Raw genomic sequence first — 24,312 nt, 5'->3', positions numbered from 1 at the left:
TAGAAGGGATGCCCAGCCCCTCCCAGCAGGCTTTGGCAGGAGCGAGGTGCATGGAGGGAGTGAGGCTTGATTTTCAGAAGTACCTCTAGAAGGACTAGTCAGCCTCAGTCACAGAAGGAACATGCGTCCTAGGCACAGGTGCAGGAAGCATGGCAGAATAAGTTGCAAAGGCACGTACCTTACAGCTAAATCCCTCTGTGAGGAAGTCAGTTCTTCATCCTTCCGAAACATCCCTGAGAAACAAAAATAGGTACTCTTATCAATTAAGATTTCTCCCCAAAATGGCATTTTTGCCCATGTACACTTTCATTACTTTCGTCATTTGAAATTCATGCTATTATATTCCTAATTTTGATATAATGACTGTTCCTTTCCTTCTCATGTGAAAAGTCTCTATAAAATAACACATGGTTGGGTATCTGACTCCACTCTAACGGGAGTTATAATTAGAGAATTCCCAAATGCTGGCACTTTAAAAATTATAATGTTATTATCCTTAATCGTAAATGCTATGACTTTTCAAAAAGGGGCATTACAATTTTTCTATTATGGGATGACTTAAATGACTATGCATGAGTACTATAAACTAGAAGCTCAACATAAAGCAAGGAGCAATTTCCTTACTCTTCCATGACTCCAATGCATGAAAACCAAACTCAAATACATCATCTTCATCCATCCATTTACCTTTCTCTTCAAAGATGAGGATATATTATTGAAGATTACACATCAATTTACTAGATCCATATGCTTTAAAAATATATACCTCAAATCCAACTTAAAGACCAAAGGGGAATGAAATTAAAAAGCAAATAGCAACATTAATATTAATAAATTAATAAATTAATATTAGTAAAGTAGTAATATTCCCCCAAAGAACCAAAGCTAAAGCAATTAAAAAACAGTGAAATAAATAGACAAAACTAAAAACATGAAAAGACAAATCACAGAAGAAATACATGTAGCCAGCTAATGTGAAATGTTAATTTCATGATTAATAACGTTTTCATTATAAACCATTACATGTACATTAAAAGAGCAAGATGCCATTTTCACCTATTATAAGTATGCAGAAATTTTAAAGGGCTCTTACTCATATAATACAATCTAAATTATGTAAAACACACATTTTATGTATTTTACATGTATATAAAACAAAGATGAGAAGAAAATAATTACTGTCTTAAAATGCCTCAGGAACTATTCTACGCACTGAGGAAAGAGCAGAGGAAAAACAAACTCCCTGCTTTTATAGCACTTATATTCTAGTAGGGAGACAGAAGATAAACAAATAAATGAGGTACCAAGAGGAACTCACATCATCTTTCTGTAAACCAGTATAGCAAACACTTTAGAAATCTTTCTACCCTCTATTCCTAAAACTCTAGCCCTAAGGAAATAACTCAAGGTGTGATTCAAGATTTATGACAAGGATCATCACAACTTTATATATAATAGCAGAAAAAAGGTAACAACCTCTATATGCAACAACTGGGGAATGGGAATATATTACACATTCCACTTTTGACAATTATGTAAAAAGAAAACCATGCCTCATAAGATGATAAAGGAAATATTAATAAAAAAGAAGGGGCTGGGCACAGAGTGGCTCACGCCCGTAATCCCACTACTTTGGGAGGCCAAGGTGGGTGGATCACCTGAGGTCAGGAGTTTGAGACCAGCCTGGCCAACATGGTGAAACCTTGTCTTTACTAAAAAAAAAAAAAAAATTAGTTGGGTGTGGCGGCGGACGCCTATAATCCCAACTACTCAAGAGGCTGAGGCAGGAGAATCACTTGAATCTGGGAAGCGGAGGTTTCAGTGAGCCAAGACTCAGCCAAAAACAATAAAAAAAGTCTGGCTCTGAGAAATGTTGGGGGAGGGACATGGAATTATTTTTTCTTCGTATTTCCAATTTGTATTTTTCAAATTTTCTTCAATGATCACATACCTACTTTTTATAATCAGAAGGAAAAAGAACACTTAAAAAAAAAAAGATGATCGAAGATGAGAAAATGGTAAAACGTTATCAGGATTTAAACCCCAAAAAAAGGATAATTCCTACTTGTGACAATTCTACTTTCTTCGCCCATATCAGATATATGCTGTCCACCTTTTCCTTAAAAAAAAAAAAAGAGCCATCTTTAGAAATGAGGATATGTATTCAATTTTTAAAAACTCCTTATCCTTTTTTCCCTCATGCTTTTACCAGGCAAGTGACATGTTAATAGCCTTCTTTGTGATTTCAAGCTTTGCCATACACAAACTATGCCATTATATTTAGTCAGCATTTCCAAGTGTTTGGCATAGGGTGGGCCTCTACACCAGTTCAGTCTGCCATGTTGCTCAGAGAAGCGATTACTGCTTTTGAAGTGTAAACTAACCAAGAAAAGTAGACACAGAGCTTAAAGGATAGAGTTGCATAGAACAAACTTGTGTCAAAAGTCTACATGCACAACAAATCCAGCCTTCCTTCTCAGTTCAAAACTTGGGAACTTGCCAAAAGAATCACCAAAAACCAATTAAAGACAAGATATCATTTTTTAAAGCTAGAAGTCTAACCAAGTACAAGTGAGGCAGTGCAGCAAACAACGGGGTATGACAAGACTTCTGAGCCCTGGCATGACACCACATTGCAAGCAGAGACTGAAAGCCTTCCACTGCTGTTGTGTCTAACAGCTGATACGGGTAGTCTAGTGATTCTACTGTGCTGCTTAGTTACCCTGAACACACCATTTTTTCACTGAATTAATGGAATGGCGTATCTTCCACTGTTTAGTACTTATGTATGAATAGGTAAAAGAAAATGATTGTTTATCATTTTCATGTAAATTCGGAGTCAGGAATCATGGTGGTGCCAAACAACCACTGATTATCTACATGGGTGGCTGAGATAGTGGCATCTTTGGTTTCTGATGGTTCAATGTACACATAATTTTGTTTTATGCACAAAATTATTAAAAATAATGTATAAATTACCTTCAGTCTATGTGTATAAGGTATATATAAAACAAATTAATTCTGTGTTTAGACTTGGGTCCCAAGATATCTCATTATATGTATGCAAATATTCCAAAACCTGAATAAATCCAAAATCGGAAACACTTCTGTTCTCAAGTATTTCATATAAGAGATATTCGACCTGTACAAACATTCCGTTAGGTTCAAGTATTCCTATTGTGAAGTGACATCAATGAAGCTGCCAGCAAGACAACCAGCTACACTATCCCTAAAGGCCACAATACAAGCCAGACTTCATGAGCAAACATGCCAGCAAGTTATTTTAGTCATTCATCCTAAGCCCTCAGCAATCTCATATACACAATTCAAAGTCAGAAGGGCAAGCAGGCTCTATTATATGAGGGTGATGAAATGTCTTAAAAACCATGCCGAGAAATATCCAAAGATAAAATAACACCTGCTTCCTGAAGATGCAAATAGGAATGATGCCACTGGATTGATAGTTGAGAAACAGACACAGTTGTAGGTAATTTATTTGGTTTCATCTAGGAGTGGTCCAGAATGAGGCTGTGCAGAAACAAGTTAATATAGTTCTGAGAATGCTATCCTTAGAAAGGCCTGCTTATAAGGAGTGCCCACGGCTGGTGTGTGAGAACTTGGCTGGTCCACAGTCCCCTACACCGATAAGGAAATGTCCCCTATGCCTAGCCTATCTGTGCCAACAATGTGGTTTATTCTGAACACCTGCCTTCCTTCTGGGAGCCTGGAATTTTGGTGTGTGCTAGGCAGCGGGGACCTATGTGACCAGCCTCCAATAAAAACTTTGGGTGCTGAGTGTCTAAAGAGCTTCCCTGACGGACACTTCACAGGTGTTGTCAAAATTTGTTGCTGGGGGAACTAAGTACATTCTCTGTGACTCCCCTGGGAGAGGACTTCTGGAAACTTGTGCCTGGTTTCTTCCAGACTTCATTACAGGCACCTTAGTACTTTACTGACTTTGCTTGGAATCTTTTCACTGTAATAAGTGTTAGCCATGAATTCAACTACATGCTAAGTCCTGTGAATCACCAAACTGGGAGTGGTCTTGGGGTCCCCTGATACACAGATAATAAGGCCCTTCTCTGAAAGACTAGCTGAGAAAATATGGGTTAGACAGGGTTCAATCTATCCCTTGGGAATAAAGGGGTAGGTGGTATGGGATGTGGCAGACCTGCAGCAGACTGTCTTGGAGGATGTAGTGAAGCAAACTAGAAGAGGAACCCAGTTTGAAAAGTTAAAGTGTATGAATTCCTCAAATGCTGCCAAGACTAATCACAGTCTAAACTGTTCTAAAGGGATAATTACCATTAAATCCATTTAAAAGAACAGGTCACAAAATGGGGTTTGTTGTTTTTCTGAGTTGAATATATATTGTCATCAGATACTTCTAGACCTATGGACAAAATTATATCCTTGATCCATGACTTTCCTATATTCTCTTTCCAGTGTCACAGGAGTAATCTGTTACCAGCATACTACAGAAGTTTTAGCACCTGAAGATAATTATAGGCTTTTACCTAGTGTTTCCTAGTATAAGTTTTATAACTATAGTCTAGTATCAGGGTCTAGTGAGTTTCACCCACTTCACTGATCACGATGCAAGAACTACAAGACACTGTGTATAAATTATAATCCACGAAAAAACCCTCCAAGCTGAATCACACTGTTCATTGACAAAGGAGAAAATTGAAGCAGTAAGAAGCTGAATTGGAATCTGAGCATACATTTGCTCATCCATCAAAACCCACACTCCAGCCACATCTGCATGTTCCCTACTGTATGCAGAATTTTCCCTCAGTGGTTTTTCTTTTTCTGAAGGGCAAAAGACAGTTGCTGTTTAACCTGCAGACTTGATTAAACAAGTAACAGAGAGTTTTTAATCTACCTCCTTCCCTCCACCACCCCCGCCCCCCCCAAAAAAATTCAGTGTTAATTTTGCTTGTTAGTAGCCATAAGGGAGAAGAGGAATATTCTCTCTCTCTCTCTCTCCACAGTACTGTCAAGGCTGGTCCTCTGACAACAAGAGGGATAACCTGCCCAGGGAGTGGGCACAGGATGGGTGGAGACACAGTGGGGCTCAAACTCATCTCAAAAGCTCCCCAGGCTACATACAAATGACCGTTCTAATAGGGATGCTTCGCTTCTTCAGTCTTTGAAGGAATCAGAGCCCAAATCTCATGACTCGGAGTCCTGTTAGGCCAGGACTAGGTGTCCACTCATTGAAGATAGAAATATTTCTAATAAAAATACATGGAAACACGTAATTATGAATTTGTGTATATAAAGGAGAAGAGGTGGGGGAAGCACATAAATTATAATAAAAATTTAATGAGGAGCTGAAGCAGGAAATAATAAAACTTGATCTAGACCAAATGTCTCTTTCCTTTATATGTCAAATTATCACTACCGTGGGCCATATGACTAAATCACACTATTCTACTTTCTGTCACTGCACTGAATTTAAAATGAAGATAAAACACTGAAGGAAAGCAAGCATTTTTCATAATCCTAAGCACAGTTAATTATATTTCCTTATCTTACCTGCCTCCATTTCCTTACTCTGATAGCAGAAAGTTATGGTAATATCTCAAGCAAAAGATTATTGGAATTAAATTTTTTCAGCAATAAAAATTAATTTCAGAATTCTTACCATCATGAATTTCGCAAGCCAAACTAGTGATCTTCTGAGTAATGATCATCATTGGGCTGTGACAAGATAAAAAAAATAAGTGTTTTAAAAGAAGAAAGTTAAAACAATACTTATGACATATGAGTTAAGAGTTTATTCTGCTTTTATCACTACAAATCCCGAAATTTTTAACATAAAAAAGACCTCCAAGGAATTTCAGCAATAACTCAGGAGTTATGTATTTGAGGACAGCATAGGAGATGGGGATCTGGGCTTTCTCTGAGGCTTCAAAAAACAAAAAACAGAAGAAAAAGGCTCCACCCCTAAAAGAAATCTCCAGTGACCCAGTGATCTAACCCAGCCCCCTCATCTCACACATTAGAAAACAAGGCCCGGAGGTGGGAAGCACGCAGGCATGAGCTATGGCCCCAGTCTCCTGCTTTCGGCTCAGTACTTTCTTCATCATTTCATGGACAGACTCTCAACTCCCTATTCTAAAAACTAGGCATCCAGGGGTTATGGACTCTAAACACAGCCACCTAAGGCACCAAAATCATGATGTATTTCAAAGAGAAAAGGACTTTAAAATCATAAGCAAAAAATGGCATTATTTTCCCATATTTCATAATTATTTTAATTGAATGAATAATTTGGAAGGGAAAAAACACATCCACACAAGAAAACGGCCAGGATGCATCTTAACCTTTAAGGATTACATTAGCTTCTAGACAGTATTAAAAAACGGTTAAGGCCGGGCACGGTGGCTCATGCCTGTAATCCCAGCACTTCAGGAGGCTGAGGCGGGAGAATCGTTTGAGTCCAGGAGTCTGAGACCACCCTGGTCAACAGAGCAAGACCCCATCTCTATAAAAATAAATAAGGTAAAATAAGAATAAATAAAACCACCAGGAAGGCTTTTATCCTTTAACTATTACATTAGCTTACAAACTATTTTGAAGAACAATTGACCAGAAGTTATTTAATTTTTTGAAACAATAATATAATAAAACCAGGAAATTGTGTTTTGCCTCAAGGTAGACTGTGCTCTATACATGTGCAGAGGAGAACATGTTTCACGGAATCCTGAGGACAGTGTGGCGCACACAGCATCACCCCATGCACTGCCAAGGAAAGGGGCCAGGCGGGGAGAGGGCCCCAGCCTGGGAGGCTTAGACCCCCATGGGTCTAGTTCTGACCTGCTCTCTTCCAGCAGTCCACACCGCTCAGTGCAGAAACTCGAACTGCTGCCTCTGGCAAACAGAGGTGTCTTTCTCACAGGTCAGCAAACAGCAGCAAAGGTTTGCTTTAAACATTCCTACCACTGGAAATTTGATTCACAGACCTGGGCCCTTGGGAAGCTACAGCTCATTCTCCTCAACTAACAGGAAGGTCTCATCAATGACAAATGTTCTTAAACTGGAAGTGCTTAAGGGAGGAGATTTCTCTTAGGTTCCCTTAAAAAGTCAGTTCTTCCATTTACATACTCACTCCTCAGGAAATCATGCTTCAACCAACCTAATCCCCCAGGTGGCTTGGAACACCCGATTGCTATTTCTGCTTTGCAAGATACCCTTCAAGCCCTTGAAAATGATAAAAATGCCCTATAATTTCCATTTCCCTGGGGGAGAGAATCATTTTTCTCACTCTGCCTAATTCTTTTCATAGTTTAGCTCACTGGTGAGTTATAAAATTCTCTTCAGTTCTAAATTCTAATTTCCATGTCACCTTAAAACATAGTAACAACTGATAAAATAATTATTACATTTATTTTGTCAATTCAGTGACACAATAAGCTGTCAGGTATACACAGACAAGATGTTAAAAAAATGCAAATAAGTGCTCTGAGTGTCCTTCTTGTGCCCACTTGGGCCCCTGAACCCACATGCAACTTCTATTCCATCAGGTGCAAAGGACACAGAAACTCTTATGAAAGTAAGCTGCGCTGGGAGGACAGGTGACATGTGGCTGGGAGAACAGGTGACATGTGGCTGGAAGGACGGGTAAGGTGTGGCTGGCAGGATGGGTGACGTGTGGCTGGGAGGACAGGTGACGTGTAGCTGTATTGCTGATTCCAAGAATCAGGCCCTAACAGAGTGGGAGGGAAGGCAGGAAACAGACCTGAATACTCCAGCCTCTCTCCGAATGCTGCTCCCTTCACCCAGATTACTCTTCCTTGAACCATTTTACAAGGATAAGTTATTCCTCCCTCTTCATGAATCAGCTGAAGAGTCATTTCACACAAGAGGCCCACTGGACAACTCTATTTCAAGTAGCTTCCCTCTGCCCACAAAAACACACACACACATGCACACAAATACCCTTCATTTCATCTTAGTCCTTGTTTGTTTCCTTCAAGGTGTTTTCACATTCGTAGTTGTTTTCTTTATTAAATCTCAGAGGTTGTTTTAAAATCTCTCCCTTTTTAAGAAAGTCCATGAGGCATGTAGCACAGTGTCTGGCACAAAATATGTGCTAAATAAAAAAAAATTTCTTTTTCATCAGGGTCTCGCTCTGTCACCCAGGCTGGAGTGCAGTGATGCAATCTCGGCTGACTGGAAGCCTCGACCTTCTGGGCTCAAGTGATCCTCCCACCTCAGCCTCCAAAGCAGCAGACACTACAGGTACATGCTACCACACGTGGGTAATTTTTAAATTGTTTGTAGACACGGAGTTTTGCCATGTTGCCCAGGCTGGTCTCAAACTCCTGGGCTTAAGCGATCCAACCACCTCAGCCTCTCAAAGTACTGAAACTACAGGTGTGAGCCACCGTGCCTGGCCAATAAATATTTTTAAAATATCAAATAAACTGAATCTAAGTGTCCAGTCAAGATCTATTACTCCTTCTGTAGGTTAATTATACTCTCTCCCATCTGTTCTTTCTCATCTGTGCTTGAAAGCATTTATTATATATTGTAATGATTTGTTTACTTTTCTATTACCACAAAAAACCCATGAGCTACTCAACAGGAACACTGCTTTAATTATTTCTATGCCTTCAGTACCTGGCACCTAATACACTGTCAGTGTGGTGACTGGTTTATAGAAATGCCTCATCATGTTTTGGTTTCATTTCCTGATGGTCATTAGCTCAATACATTCCCTTTGTTTTAAGTGGATGGCAGTCCCAATGCTTCTGGTCCAACCCATCAGCCGGTGCGTAGCACATGGAGAAACAGACAGAAGACAAAATTATCGTAGGGAACTATGCAGGAGTATGTTATGGATGAAAATAAGAAAGGATTATAGGAAAAGTTCAGTAAGGGATGAGCAGATTAAAGAGAACTTAGAAATGCAAATTGGAGGGCAAAACAGACAGATGAGTCCAACGCAGCAGGTACACGGGTGGGAGACAAGAAAGACTGATGGGAAAGGGCACACCTCACCCTTCCACAGCAGGAACGACTGTGCAGGAAGCATTTACAACAAAAACAGTGCAATGGTGCACAGGGAGGTAACTGCAGTGGGCCTTCTTAACAGCATATTTTGTTCATAAATCTCTGTTTCAGGACAATTAGGGTGATTCACACAACTATTTCACTTACATCTTTACTGACATTTTAACTATTAAATATCTGTTGACTTTGTATTAACGGAGCTTCAGTGTCTAACCAATTCCTGGGCCCCAGGAAAGTCTGGGATACCTTGACACGCATTGGAAAGAACCTCCTGTTTCCCTAGGATGGAAACTGGAAGCTGGAGAAAGTAGGGGAAGCAGAAGGCTTTGGAACTTCCAGAGTGAGGTCAGGGCCTCAGGATGGAGCTTCCCTTTCCTTCTATAGGACAACATTTGTATATTTAAGTGGTATTACCGAAATTCCTTCCAGTGATACTCTGCTAAGAATGTGGGAAAATATGAAATGTAACTGTTCAAAGTAATACTTCAACTGATATAACAGTTTCAGCTAATATTAAAAAATTCAGCTGAAGTAAAAACTCTAGACTTTCTGAAATAAAACAAAAGATGAAAAAGTTAAAAAATATATTCACACTTTTTTCTCTACAAAGAACAAGAATAGTAGGATTTGGTTCTATTACACAGTAAAACTCAAATGTAGTTAAACATTATAAGAGAAGGAACGCTAAAAATGAACAATTACTTTCATGATTGTTCCATTATCTCTGGGAGACCACTAAGCTTAAGGGAAGTCTGTATATTAATGTTACAAATCAACTAAAAGCATCTACTAGGTAACAGCTTGCCACCAGGACATGTGTTACCCAGCAACAGAGGCAAACTGTTAACTGTTCACCTCCCTTATCCTAAGTGTACAAATACCCTTTCATCCAAACAAGATCCACCGACACCAAGTAACCCCACTTACCTAACACCAAATGAATACAAAGTGAGAGATAATGGAAAAGGCCATTGGTCTTAGTCATCCATTCATTCATTTGCTTACTGCTTCATTCAGAAAAAAACAAGTATTTAATTAATGAGCACCTATGATGCACCAAGTACTATTCTACGTGCCAAAGATACAATGTGAACAAGACAGGCCAAGTCCTTGCTGCTACGAAATTTATACTGCACTGGAAAGAGACAGATTATAAACAAATAAACAGGTAAAGATACAGTGTGTCAGATGCTGCCAGTCCTGGGCAGTGAAATGAAGCAGAGTAAGGGGCCTAAGGAACACAGAACACAGGTGAGAACTGGCCTCATCCAGAAGATGACAGTGAAACAGAGGACAAGCTCTGTGGAGGCCTGGGGTAAAAACGTTCCAGGAAGAGAGAAAAGGAAGTTCAACAGCCCCAGAAAGAAGTGTGACTGGCACGTTGGAGGATCAGTACGGAGGCCAATGTGACAAGCAAGGAGTACAGGAACAGAAGCTAAAGATGGCAAGCAGGACGCTGGATCCAGCAGGCTCTGCAGAGTGAGGACACAGGCTTGGATCTGAGTGACACGGGAAACTACCGGAGGATTTTAGGCAAAAGAGTGACTTGGTTTTAAAAGAATATATTCTGACTCTAGGTTCAAAAAAGACTGTGGGGGCACCAGAGGCAAGGGGAGGGGTAGGGGAGGTGGGCAGGGTTAAGACGGTGGCTCAGACCAGGGTAACAGCACAGGAGGTCTGAAGTCACTAGATCTATGCTGAAAGGAAAGTCAATGGGATTTGATAATGTATCCAGTGCAAGGTTTCATACCTGGTACCACCAAGGTTTTTGACCAGAGTAACTAACTAGGAGGAGAAAGCTGACTGAGAAGGGAAATCAGGACTGCAGCTTTAGGCACGTTTGGCACAAGAGGCCCTAGACAGCAGGGTACATAGGCAGCTGGACATAAGAGTCAGAACACTTAATCCTGACCCCACTTCACATCAGCTGTGGAAGACAAGGAAGTTATTTAACTTTTCTCAAAACGGTTATCTATAAAACACGGGATAACAATGCCACCATGTGGATTAAATTCAATAGTATCTGAGACACAGCAGATGTTTAACAGGAGCGGGGTCCCTTCTCCCATTCACACCTTTGCATAGTAACTGCCAGAAATGCTAAGAAGCCAATGGCGCTGAAGGGACCTAATAATCAAAAGGGAGGTGCTGTTTCTGGAGAAGCTTTCTCTTGAGAACAGGAAATGAAAGGTATGTGAATAACTACATAACAAAGTATCCACTGCCCAGTGAGCTATTTGAAGATCTGCACACAGAGAGCTGAGGGAACGCATTTCAAAGAAGAGTCATTTAGTCTGGGCCTTTAAGACTGCAGAGGTTTGGACATGCAGATACGGCTGGAAGCGTGTTCCAGGGAGAGACACTGGGATAAGAGCAGAACTGCAGAAGAAAGAACAGGTGAGAGGGCACACATCAAGGAGGCCCTGCAGGCCTGTCACCAGCTTCTCAGCCTCAGGAAAACACTGCATTTTTTTTTAATACTCTAAGTTCTGGGATGCATGTGCAGATCGTGCAGGTTTGTCACATAGGTATACATGTGCCATGGTGGTTTGCTGCACCCATCAACCCCTCATCTACATTAGGTATTTCTCCTAATGCTACCCCTCCCCTAACCCCCACACCCCGACAGAACTCGATACGTGATGTTCCCCTCCGTGTCCATGTGTTCTCATTGTTCAACTCCCACTTATGAGTGAGAACAACACTGCATGTTTCTGACGAACCTTGTACCACACTGCTTTGTGAACACACACACATTCAGGGAGAAAGGCTTGGTTGGGTAGGGTGGGGAACAGACAAAGCAAACCATAAATGGATCCATCTCTGTTTACTCCTGGTAACTTGAATTACATTAGTGGCAGCTAAACGGAATGTTTCCTGTAATCAAACGTAGGTCAAGGGGCTGGGAGACACTCCCACAGAATGGGCCAAGATAAAGGCCCACTACTTGCAGGCAGTTGAATGATTCACATCAACCCTATTTACAACACAGCTGCTGGGCGCCATGTGCGGGGAAGATAATGAAGGCCCAAGGGGGAGCCTTCTGTGACTCATTTCAGAGAACACAGAAGCACATCTACAATTAGACTCTGAACGTGAATAATACTTTCTAAAAAGGAGTGATGGACATGACAAGCACACCTGTGGCTATCAGATTGTGTGCGGAACTGGTGGGTTCTTGGTCTCGCTGACTTCAAGAATGAAGCCGTGGACCCTCATGGTGAGTGTTACAGTTCTTAAAGACGGTGTATCCGGAGTTTGTTCCTTCTGATGTTCGGATGTGTCTGGAGTTTCTTCCTTCTGGTGGGTTCGTGGTCTCGCTGACTTCAGGAGTGAAGCTGCAGACCTTCGTGGTGAGTGTTACAGTTCATAAAGGCTGCCTCTGGAGTTGTTCGTTCCTCCCAGTGGGTTCGTGGTATTGCTGACTTCAGAAGTAAAGCTGCAGACCTTCACGGTATTACAGCTCATAAAGGTCGTGGGGACCCAAAGTGTGAGCAGCAGCAAGATTTATCACAAAGAGCAAAAGAATAAAGCCACCACAGCGTGGAAAGGGACCCGAGCAGGTTGCCACTGCTAGCTCGCGTGGCCTGCTTTTATTCCCTTATTTGGCCCCACCCACATCCTGCTGATTGGTCCATTTTACTGAGTACTGATTGGTCCATTTTGCAGAGTGCTGATTGGTCCATTTTACAGAGTGCTGATTGGCCTGTTTTACAGAGTGCTGATTGGTCCGTTTTACAGAGTGCTGACTGGTGCGTTTACAATCCTTTAGCCAGACACAGAGTGCTGATTGGTGCATTTACAATCCTTGAGCTAGACACAAAAGTTCTCCAAGTCCCCACTCAATTAGCTAGACACAGAGCGCTGATTGGTGCATTTACAAACCTTTAGCTAGATATAAAGCGCTGATTGGTGCATTTACAATCCTTTAGCTAGACAAAAAAGTTCTCCAAGTTCCCACCTGACCCAGAAGCCCAGCCGGCTTCACCTCTCAATCCCTCCTCTAAACAGGACACCCCAACTGCTGTTGGGAATTTGACCAATGACCACTCCGCTATTCCTGCTGGCTAGGAGCAAAGAAGGGGCCCTGCAGTTGTAGTATCCTCCAGAGAAGTTGTTAGTTGAGCTCATTTGGGGTTCCGTTTGTAAGACCATCTGTAGCTTGATGGCCTCGATTCTAGAGGAAACAAATTTGACAAGGAGGCTAAAAATACAGGGCCCGAAGGCGAGTAATAGCAAGACGGCTGTCACAGGACCTAGAAAGGGGAGAAGCCATGTTGCCCAACTCCAGAGTTTCGTATAAGAGTTGTGAAAGGTGGCCGGGTGCAGTGGCTCACGCCTGTAATCCCAGTACTTTCGGAGGCCGAGGCAGGTGGATCACAAGGTCAGGAGATTGAGACCATCTTGGCTAACATGGTGAAATCCCGTCTCTGCTAAAAATGCAAAAAACATTATCCAGGCGTGGTGGTGGGCGCCTGTAGTCCCAGCTACTCAGGAGGCTGAGGCAGGAGAATGGCATGAACCCGGGAGGCGGAGCGTGCAGTGAGCCGAGATCGCACCACTCCTTCCCCTTTGGATGGTTTCGGCAGTGGAAGACTGCCACCTCCTTGGGTTTCTGCACTGCCTGCAGTAACTCCATGGTTTCCTTGTGGTATTTAATGGGGGTTCCCCCAGAGGTTAGGAACTCCCTTTCTTTCCATATTGCAGCATGGGCATGTAGAATTAGATAAGCATACTTGCTATCTGTATACACATTTATTCTTTTTCCCTTTCCCAGTTCTAAGGCTTGGGTAGGTGCCACTAGTTCTGCTAACTGAGCACTGGTCCCCGGGGGAAGAGGCTTACTTTCAAGTATGGTTACATCACTAACTATGGCACAACCTGCCCTTCATATCCCATTCTCCACAAATGAACTTCCATCAGTATTAGGTTAAGGTCAGGATTAGCTAAGGGGACTTCTAAGAGATCATCTCGGGCGGCATAAGTCTGGACTATAATTTGTTGGCAGTCATGCTCAATTGGTTCCCCATCCTCTGGGAGAAAAGTGGCAGGGTTGGCGGCCACACACGTATGTATCTGAAGCACTGGTCCCTCAAGGAGTAGCACCTGGTATCTAAGTAGGCAGTTGTCTGATAGCCATAAACTTCCTTTGGCACCTAGTATGCCATTTACATCATGAGTAGTCAGACAGTGACATCCTTTCCTTCTATTATTTTGATAGCCTCTGACACTAAGACGGCCACCGCGGCAACTATCTGTAAACAGTGAGGCCAGCCTTTTGCTACTACATCAATTTCCTTACTTAGGTATGCCACTGGTTGTGGGGTTGTCCCACGAGTCTGAGTAAGGACTCCAAGAGCTATCCTTGCTCTCTCTGTGACGTATAAAGGGAAGTTTTGTCCTGACGGAAGGCTTAAAGCTGGAGCTTGTACTAGGGCCTGCTTTAAGGTTTTTGAAGGCTGTTTCTGCCCCTGGTTCCCATTCTACTAGATGAGTATTTGCCCTCTGGGTCTCCTTAATTAGAGTATAGAGGGACGGACCTGGCCATCTCGCTGTATCCAGGGATCCACAGTCGGCAAAAGCCGGTGATTCCAAGGAACCCCCGCAACTGTTTCAATGTCTTAGGGCGAGGATAAGCCAGTACAGGCTGTATTCGTTCCTTGCTGAGGGCCCTGGTTCCTCTAGTTAAGATTAGGCCTAGATATTTGACCTGCTGTAGACAAAGCTGGGCCTTCGACCTAGACACATTGTACCCTTGATTAGCTAGAAAGTTCAAGAGATCTAGAGTAGCCTGCTGGCACAAGGCTTCCGAACTGGTAGCCAAAAGTAAATCATCCACATACTGAAGGATCAGAGTGCCTGGACTTGAGAAGCGGCCTAGATCTTGGGCCAGTGCCTGACCAAATAAGTGAGGCCTATCCCTAAACCCTTGGGGCAAGACTGTCCACATAAGTTGGGACGTGTGGTCTGTGCAATCCTCAAAGGCAAAGAGAAACTGGGAGTCAAAGTGCAGGGGAATAGAGAAGAAGGCATCCTTCAGGTCCAGAACAGTGAACCATTCTGCTTCTTTTGGTATTTGAGAGAGCAGGGTATAGGGGTTGGGTACAACTGGATATAGAGGAATTACTGCCTCATTGATAAGTCTAAGATCTTGCACTAGTCTCCACTGACCGTTCCATTTCTGTACTTCTAGAATTGGGGTGTTGCAGGGACTGCTGCATTTCCTTACTAAGCCTTGAGCTTTTAAACATTTAACAATATCCTATAATCCCATATGAGCTGCTGGTCTTAAGGGATATTGCCTTTGATAAGGTAAAGCGGTGGGGTCTTTTAGCCTGATTTGGACTGGGTGGGCATTTTTTGCCCTTCCAAATTGCCCTTCCAATGCCCAGACTTCAGGGTTGATTCCCTCTTCAAGTAGGGGACAACAAATGGGTAACTTGTTCCCCATACTCATGCAGATAATAGCTCCAGCTTTGGCTAATACATACCTTCCTAATAAGGGTGTGGGACTTTCAGGCATAACAAGAAAGGCATGTGAAAAGAGCCAAGTCTTCCAATTACAACTGAGGAGGTGGGAGAAATACCTGGTTACAGGCTGTCCCAGGATTCCTCAGATGGTAATGGACCTTGAAGACAGTCATCCAGGACAGGTGATTAGCACTGAGAAGGCTGTGCCAGTGTCCAAGAGGAAGTCAATTTCCTGGCCCTCAATGGTTAAACATACCCGGGGCTCAGTGAGGGTGATACATGAGCTGGTGCTTGCCCTGGGCACCCTCAGTCCTGTTGTTGGATCATCTGGTTGGGGGTTTCTGACCCAGAGAACCTTTGTCTTACGGGGCAGTGCACCTTCCAGTGATTGCCACAGCATAGCAGACATGGATGAGGGGGTGGCTTGTTTCTCATTGGACAATCTTTTTTAAAGTGTCCTTGTAAACCACACTGATAACAAGTCCTACCAGGTGATTGGCCTGCTCCATTTTCTGTCCTCTCTGAACCACCAAGGTTTGTCTGTCTGAGGGCCATGACTAAGGCTGCAGCCTTTCTCTGATCTCACTTTTCCTTTTGGGCCTGTTCCTCTTGGTCCCTATAATAGAACACCAAGGTTGCCAGGTTTAATAAAGCCTCCAGATTTTGTTCAGGGCCCAGGGCTTGCTTTTGGAGCTTTCTCCTGATAACTGCAGCTGATTGGGTAATAAACTTATCTTTTAGAATCAATTGACCCTCAACTGATTTGGGTAACAGGGGAGTATATTTTCTTAAGGCCTCCCGTAGCTGCTCGAGGAAGGCAGAATGATTTTTTTCCTTTCCCTGAGTTATGGTGGACATCACTGAATAATTCATGGGTTTTTTCCTAATTCTCCTTAGTCCTTCTAGAACACAGGACAACAGATGTTTACAACTCCAGTCCCCGTGATCTGAGTCAAGGTCCCAGTGGGGATCCATACTGGGGATGGCTTGCTGACCAGTAGGGAATTTGTCCCTTTCTTCAGCTGTCATTCTATCATTTACTTGACTAAGATACCAAGTATCTCCAAACTCTGGGGCTGCAGCTAAAGCCGCATTCTTTTCATTAAAGGCCAGGGTTTGATCTAACAATAGCATGACATCTCTCCAAGTGAGATGAAAGGTTTGCCCTAGACCCTGTAGGACATCTGTGTACCTATCAGGATCATCTGAAAATTTCCCCAGGTCTGCCTTGATCTGCTTTAAATCAGAGAGGGAGAAGGGGACATGTACCTGGGTTGGGCCAAATTCCCCTCCTCCTACAGCTTGAAGGGGACATATCCAATAGCCCGGGGTTTTTTGTGGTACTTTGGAGATTTCTTTGCTTATTTCCTTCTGAGTGGGGGAGATTAGAGGAGGATTATCATTAATAAAAAGAGGAGCTATAGGGAGGCTAGGATATGGGGGTAAGCTGAAAGGTCCTCCTGCGAGATGTAAATTTCAAGCTTTGCATAGTTGTGTATTCTCCTTCAATGACAAGAAAGCTTGGACATAAGGTATTTCACTCCATTTGCCTTCCCTCTTACAGAAAAGATCAAGCTGCAGGATAGTATTGTAATTTGTACTTCCATCAGGTGGCCATTTTTCCCCATCAGAGAGAGAATACTGGGGCCAGGCTGTAGCGCAAAAAAAAAATGAGCCGCCTCTTTTTCAGGGTTTGTGTGTCAAATTGGTCCCAATGGCTTAGGATGCATTTCAAGGGTGAGCTTGTTGATGTCTGAGTGTTTCCCATCTGAAAGACAAAACAGCCCACGATTTTGGTTTGTTTTGTTTCTCCCCCTGCCCAAGAACCCACAAGAGTCCCTGGACCTTGCTGATCAGAATAGTTGCGCTCACTGACGCAGCAACAGAAACAACCCCTGCCCAAGAACCTGCAACAGTCCCTGGACCCTGCTGATCGGAATAGTTGTGCTCACCGATGCAGCAGCAGAAACAACCCCTGCCCAAGAACCCTTAACAGTCCGTGGACCCTGCTGATCGGAATAGTTGCGCTCACCGACGCAGCGGCAGAAACATTAGTTTTTCTCCTAGACCACAAGGAGGACCAAGGAAGATCAGATTTAGTGGCCCTTACTGATGCATTCTCAAAAACGTGCACCCTTGCCTGTCCTCCTAGACCACAAGGAGGACCAAGAAAAATCGGATTTAGTGGCCCTTACTGACACATTCTTGAAAACCAGTTAGAGTCCTAAGCATTCTCCTGTTAGTATTGGGACTTTACCCGTGTACTATAAAGATGTTATGCCCCAAAAATGAAGTGGAAGGCCATACCCTGAGGGAGGGAAGGGATCTCCAGAGTTGGAAGAGTGATGCCTTTTGTCCTCACTTATATGAATAGGAAGGACACAATTTCTGATGCATCCCATATCCTAGCTTCAGGAATAGTTTTTGTTAGGCCTGCTTGTCTGAGGAGAGATTCTAAAATTCCAGCTAGTCCCCCCTATGACAAGGCTTTGGGCAAAAATTATGTCTTTCTGATTGGTGTGCCTGGGTGCCTAAAGAAGGTAACAGAGTCCTGAAGTTTATACTAGAAATCATTCTTACAGGAGAAACTAGAAAAGCACCAGAGACAGGGAGTGGTTCTTAGAAGCAGGACTAGCCTTGGAGAAGAGAGGCGAGAGAAAGTTTGTCTGACAGGCATTAGGACCCAGGAGGCAAGGGTCAGGATAGATAAGATAGATGGGCGAGTCTCACTTGGGCGACATGACTTTGAGAGTTCCGCTCATGGCCTCAGGGTCAACCAACTTGTTGTCGGGACCCCAGAGCTGAATGGCTTTCCTCTCTATCGACCCTCAGCTCAGCCTAGAGGTACAGGAAAAGTGGAAGCTGTTTCCAGGCAAACCAACGCTCCCAACTCCTAAGAGTCGGGGGTTGTTAGAGAGCCCTTTACCAGAAAGCCTGACACCCATGTCCGTAGTCCAGCGGCTGTGCTATTCACTTTTAACTGGCCGACAGGTGCCCAGTATTTAGCCCCCAAATTCTAAGGAAAAATAGGACAGAATAGCAAACGAAAGGGGTCCGATGGTACTCACTGCTTGGCGATAATGATGGTCCCTTCGTGGTCGCCAAAATGTGTCTGGAATTGGTGAGTTCTTAGTCTCGCTGACTTCAAGAATGATGCCGCGGACCCTCGTGGTGAGTGTTAACAGTTCTTAAAGATGGTGTATCCGGAGTTTGTTCCTTCTGATGTTCGGACGTGTCTGGAGTTTCTTCCTTCTGGTGGGTTCGTGGTCTCGCTGACTTCAGGAATGAAGCTGCAGACCTTCACGGTGAGTGTTACAGCTCTTAAGGCGGTGTGTCCGGAGTTGTTTGTTCCTCCTGGTGGGTTCGTGGTCTCACTGACTTCAGGACTGAAGCTGCAGACCTTTGCGATGACTGTTACAGTTCATAAAGGCAGTGCATCTGGCGTTGCTTGTTCCTCCCAGTGGGTTCGTGGTCTCACTGACTTTAGGAGTAAAGCTGCAGACCTTCACAGTGAGTGTCACAGCTCATAAAGGCAGCGGGGACCCAAAGAGTGAGCAGCAGCAAGATTTATTGTGAAGAGTGAAAGAACAAAGCCTTCACAGCGTGGAAGGGGACACAAGTGGGTTGCTGCTGCTGGCTTGGGTGGCCTGCTTTTATTCCCTTATTTGGCCCCACCCACATCCTGCTGATTGGTCCATTTTACAGAGTGCTGATTGGTCCATTTTACAGAGTGCTGATTGGTCCATTTTACAGAGTGCTGACTGGTGTGTTTACAATCCTTTAGCTAGACACAGAATGCTGACTGGTGCATTTACAATCCTTGAGCTAGACACAAAAGTTCTCCAAGTCCCCACCCAATTAGCTAGACACAGAGCACTGATTGGTGCATTTACAAACCTTTAGCTAGATACAAAGCACTGACTGGTGCATTTACAATCCTTTAGCTAGACAGAAAAGTTCTCCAAGTCCCCACTCAACCCAGAAGCGCAGCTGGCTTCACCTCTCAAGATCACATGGTCTATCACTTCTTCTTATACTTGAAAAAAATGTTGCCTACAAAAGTACCTGGCTCAGCCTTCAAGAACCTAGCAAAATGCACAGTGCCTGCTTAATAAACCTTAGTGAAGGAGCACACATGACTGAGCAATAGTAAACATTTACCAAGCCTCTGATACAGTTCAGTTAGCTGTAAGATATATTCTTGATGTGAATGAACAATTATTTCACATAGATTTTTTTTGGTGGGTGCACTAAAAGCAACTCTTTCAGTACCACAGAAATCAACATATTCCAATCAGAACGTTTTTGCCAAAAAATCTGTTCTCACTTCCATCTACAATCTATTATCTATACGTGGGGCAAGGATTCACCTTTCTCTTCTCTTTCCAAATGTCCCAATACCATTTACTGAGTAGAGCCTGGCTTTCCCCATGGATTTCTGATCCCACCACTGCCATTCTGTATTTTTATTTCTTAGATCCGTGAGTCTCTTTCTCAGTCCTTCATCCAGGTTTCCTTGATTTGCCTATTCCTGTCAGTCCAGAATATTTTAATGACTCCTGCTTTACAGACGGCAGTATGTCTTTATACCAACTTCACTACACTGAAGCATTTATTCTTCTAGAGAAAATTTTTGATTTATTTATCTAATTTCCCTCAAAACTCCACAATTTTTCCTGCATTAACACCAACAGATTAACTTGGGGGAATCAGTATCTTTTTTTAATTTTACTTTATTTTTTATTTTTTTGAGACAGCTCTGTTGCCCAGGCTGGAGTGCAGTGGTGTGATCTCAGCTCACTGCAACCTCCACCTCCTGGGTTCCAGTGATTCTCGTGCCTCACAGTTGTGCGCCACCACGTGGCTAATTTTTGTATTTTTAGTAGAGACGAGTTTTGCCATATTGGTCAGGCTGGTCTCAAACTCCTGGCCTCAAGTGATCCACCCGCCTCAGCCTCCCAAAATGCTAAGATTGCAGGCATGAGACACCATGCCCAGCCCCATTCGTATCTTTATAATACTGAAGGTTGTTTATTTTGTTTTATTTTTTTGAGATAGGGTCTTTTTGTGTTACCCAGGCTAGAGTACAGTTGTGTGAACATGGCTCACTGCAGCCTCAACCTCCCAAGCTCAAGCGAACCTCCCACTTCAGCCTCCTGAGTAGCTGGGACTATAGACGCACAGCACATGCCAGCTAATTTTTAAATTTTTTGTAGAGATGGGGTTTCACCATGTTGCCCAGGCTGCTCTTGAACTCCTAAGCTCAAGTGGTCCTCCCACCTTGGCCTCCCAAAGTGTTGGTATTACAGGTGTGAGCCACTGCACCCAGTCACAATACTGCGTCTTATTATTCAAACAAACAGGCTGATTTTTTTTCCAATTACTCTATGTTCTACAGTAAAAATTTATAGTTTTCTGCACAGAGGTTCTGTACATTTCTTTTTACACATATTACTACATATTTCATGGTTTTTCTTGCTTTTGAAATAGGATCCTTTTTCTATCATATTTTCTAACTGATTACTGCTGACATGAAGAAAGCTATTTAGTTGTTTTATACTTCTCTTGTATCTATTTTCTGAGGCTAACATGAGACTGAACAACTTCAGTAGCTTTTCAACCTTTCTGTAAACAGAAACTTGTATTATGGTATAAGTTTCTCTTTATCTAATCAACATTTTAAATGTATCTTAAACCTAACAATTTACACATACACACACACACACACACACACACAGTTTCTTCATACTCTTGTGCAAGTAAAACTGTCCCATACAAGAGAGATTTCACACTGATTCCTCAGCAAGAGTCTGGGCTTTGCTTCTTGCACTTTCTAGCATCACAGCAACGGATCAGCTCAGCACCAAGGGTGAGTCACTATCCAATCCACCTTATTAGCCATCCAACATTCTGAATAGCTATGATATTCACTCTAATTAGGATCAAGTCAGGATCTTTTCTGCTCACGTATTATAACACATTCAAGGGTTCCCTGTGCCTGAATACTTCATCAAGGGGAGAGTCTGTCTCTAGGTGGCTTTTTTCTCTCTTGTGCCCATTAAAAAACAAAACAAAAAAAACCAAGAGCCTTCAAGGTCATTCTGCCACAATGGCCTCCTTCAGCTAATTCGACTATCTACCATTAATCAGTTCACTGATAATGGCCAAAAGTTTTCTCCTATACTATGCAGCCATAAAAAAGGATGAGTTCATGTCCTTTGTAGGGACATGGATGAAGCTGGAAACCCAACATTCTCAGCAAACTATCAGAAGGATGGAAAACCAAACACTGCATGTTCTTATTCACAGGTAGGAAGGGAACAATGAGAACACTTGGACACAGGGAGGGGAACATCACACACCGGGGCCTGTCGTGGGTTGGGGGGATGGTGGAGGGATAGTATTAGGAGAAATACCTAACGTAAATGATGAGTTAATGGATGCAACAAATCAACATGGCACATGTATACATATGTAACAAACCTGCATGTTGTGCACATGTACCCTAGAACTTAAAGTATAATAATAAAAAAAGTTTCCTTCTAATGCATAAAAATTATTCTTTAAACTTGGAGATTTATAAAAGGTTTTCTATCTTAAAAAGGCCAGATTGTTTTTCTTCTACATATTTAAACTTTTAAAACTGCATTTAAGTATTTAAATGGCATTTTATTTTTATTTATTTCATTTTTTGAGACAGGGTCTCACTCTGTCACCTGGGCTGGAGTGCAGTGGTGCAATCTCAGCTCACTGCAACCTCTGCCCCCAGGGCTTAAGCGACTCTCCCACCTCAGCCTCCTGTGTAGCTGGGGCTACACGTATGCGCCACCATGCCTATCTGATTTTTTGTAGTTTTAGTAGAAACAGGGTTTCGCCATGTTGCCCAAACTCCTGAGCTCAAGTGATCAACCTGCCTTGGCCTCCCAAAGTGCTGGGATTACAGGCATGAGCCACCACACCCAGCCTTTTAAATGTCAGCGAAATACTTCTAAAGTCACGTCCTATACAGCTGTTTTTTAAACATGCACTATGCTCTTAATGTCAATTGTCCTATGATCTGTGAGGCCACGTGACTCATGCTCGCTGACAGGATGCAGGCACCAGTGTTGCACAGGCACACCCTCGCTTTGCTCACACTCACCACCCCGCCCTCAACTTCACCTACAGGATTCCAGAGCCTGAAGGAGGTGGAACCACAAGAAGGAAGGAGTCTGGTTCCCTAAATGACTGTGTGGAGCAGAGACTCCCTCCTCAATGAACTATAATGTGAATGAGAAATAAACTCTTATTACGTTGAGCCACTGAAATAATGTTACTGTTTTAAATGCAGTTAGCCTATCCCTAAATAATACAGAAATGTGAGGTAAAGGTCTTGAGACCGACAAGAATTTGGAATAGCTGACGAGGGAAATAAAAAGGGTAATGACCAAGATCAAACTGATAGAGGGGCTGTGAGAGCCCAATAAAGACTGAATCACACAAATCCATACTAACACCAATCCACACGGCTGTACAATAAATTCAAATGGCTATGTAAATCACTTTTTAAATCGAATGGTTAAAAGAGCAACAAAATATTTTTTAGTGAAATATTATATAGAATCCCAAAATACAAACTACAGAAATACAGAGCAGATGTGGCTGAAGCAAGACTGGAGGACCTAGAACCTCGTCTGCTGAGCTCCTCTGACACCTGCAGAACCTGCCTGCAGAGTCCCAGGACTCTAAAGGTCAGTGTGAAAATTTATGATTTTACAGTATCGTTAACCTTAAGTTGCTAATGTTAATATTTGTTATCAACATTAAACTAATTAAAAGTATGCTTTTTGTTTCATTTGCTACTATTAATAAATGCTTATTTCTCACTTATTATAACAAGTATTCAAAGCTCTTAATTTCTCTTTCAGATGGCACAGCTTTGCCCACATGGCTCCAGTTTCTCCATATGTGTTGTCTGTTACTTTCCCCCATTTTTCTCACTGTATTTTCAACTTTCTTCTGTACTGAAGTATTATTCCCGACTCAATATATATTTAATGTCACCATGTGCTAAGCACTAGGATGCATGATGAACAAGACCAATATAGGTGCAAATTCTCAGGAGAATTAAATTTTCTAAGTGATTGCAATTCTTTTAAACTTACATAACTATTTCCCAGTTTCATTACACTATGATGACAGTGTGACCTGGGCTACTTCCTCAAGGTCATGAAGGTTTTCACAGTGGTCCAGTATCTACTGATCCTGCTCAAGAGGTCATGTTTTCCAGGAATACCTACTATCCATAAACCAGATGGCCAGCATCTGCTCTCCTTTTCTGCCCTTCCAGGTGTATTTCCCAATTCCACTCAATAGCTTTGATTAACTAGTTTTTTAGTGCATTTAAATTGTTTTGTTTTGACCTGGGTTTTATTTGTTTTTTATGTAATTTCCTTTCATCTGAACCTATTTTTAAAATCTGTGTAGTAAAATATACTTTAATCTCATTAGGGAGAAAAAGGTATTTCCTCTTTCTCTTTTAAAACTCTCTTGTTTCATAGAAGTCATTTTTTTTTCCCTGAGCTCATACAACTTTGGTCCATTTCTATTGCTGAACAATTTTTCTTTCAGAGGTAACATGATTTTTCCAATACACTTATCCTTACATTGGATTTACTGCTCATTACTTATGCCGTCCAGATGACTCAAGACTAGCCCAAAGCAGGCCTCCTGTATCTTGTTCACTGGAGAAAGCAGTCAAGCTTGACATAAAAAAATATGTATATAAAGGTTTATCTTCAACTTCCCCATCTGGTACCAAAGTGTTAGCAGATGTCA

The 24,312-nt window shown here is 42.5% G+C and overlaps 1 protein-coding gene across 3 annotated transcripts in view; it reads right to left on the bottom strand.

Moving 5' to 3' along the window:
• MBOAT2 (membrane bound O-acyltransferase domain containing 2) overlaps nucleotides 1–24,312 on the bottom strand; it is a 153,762-nt gene that overhangs the window by 29,622 nt on the left and 99,828 nt on the right. For all 3 annotated transcript variants that reach the window (XM_055252544.2, XM_055252545.2, XM_063622840.1), the window contains 2 exons: nucleotides 5,651–5,706; nucleotides 179–233 (listed from right to left, as the gene is read on the bottom strand). In XM_055252544.2, coding sequence (XP_055108519.1) covers nucleotides 179–233; nucleotides 5,651–5,706 — 111 coding nt within the window. The remainder of the gene's footprint in view (nucleotides 1–178; nucleotides 234–5,650; nucleotides 5,707–24,312) is intronic.

Source organism: Symphalangus syndactylus, chromosome 18 (genome assembly GCF_028878055.3).
Source record: "Symphalangus syndactylus isolate Jambi chromosome 18, NHGRI_mSymSyn1-v2.1_pri, whole genome shotgun sequence".
Lineage (NCBI taxonomy): Eukaryota > Metazoa > Chordata > Mammalia > Primates > Hylobatidae > Symphalangus > Symphalangus syndactylus.
The sequence above is the reverse complement of the archived record's forward strand: the minus strand, read 5'-3'. Positions and strand labels throughout refer to the sequence as shown.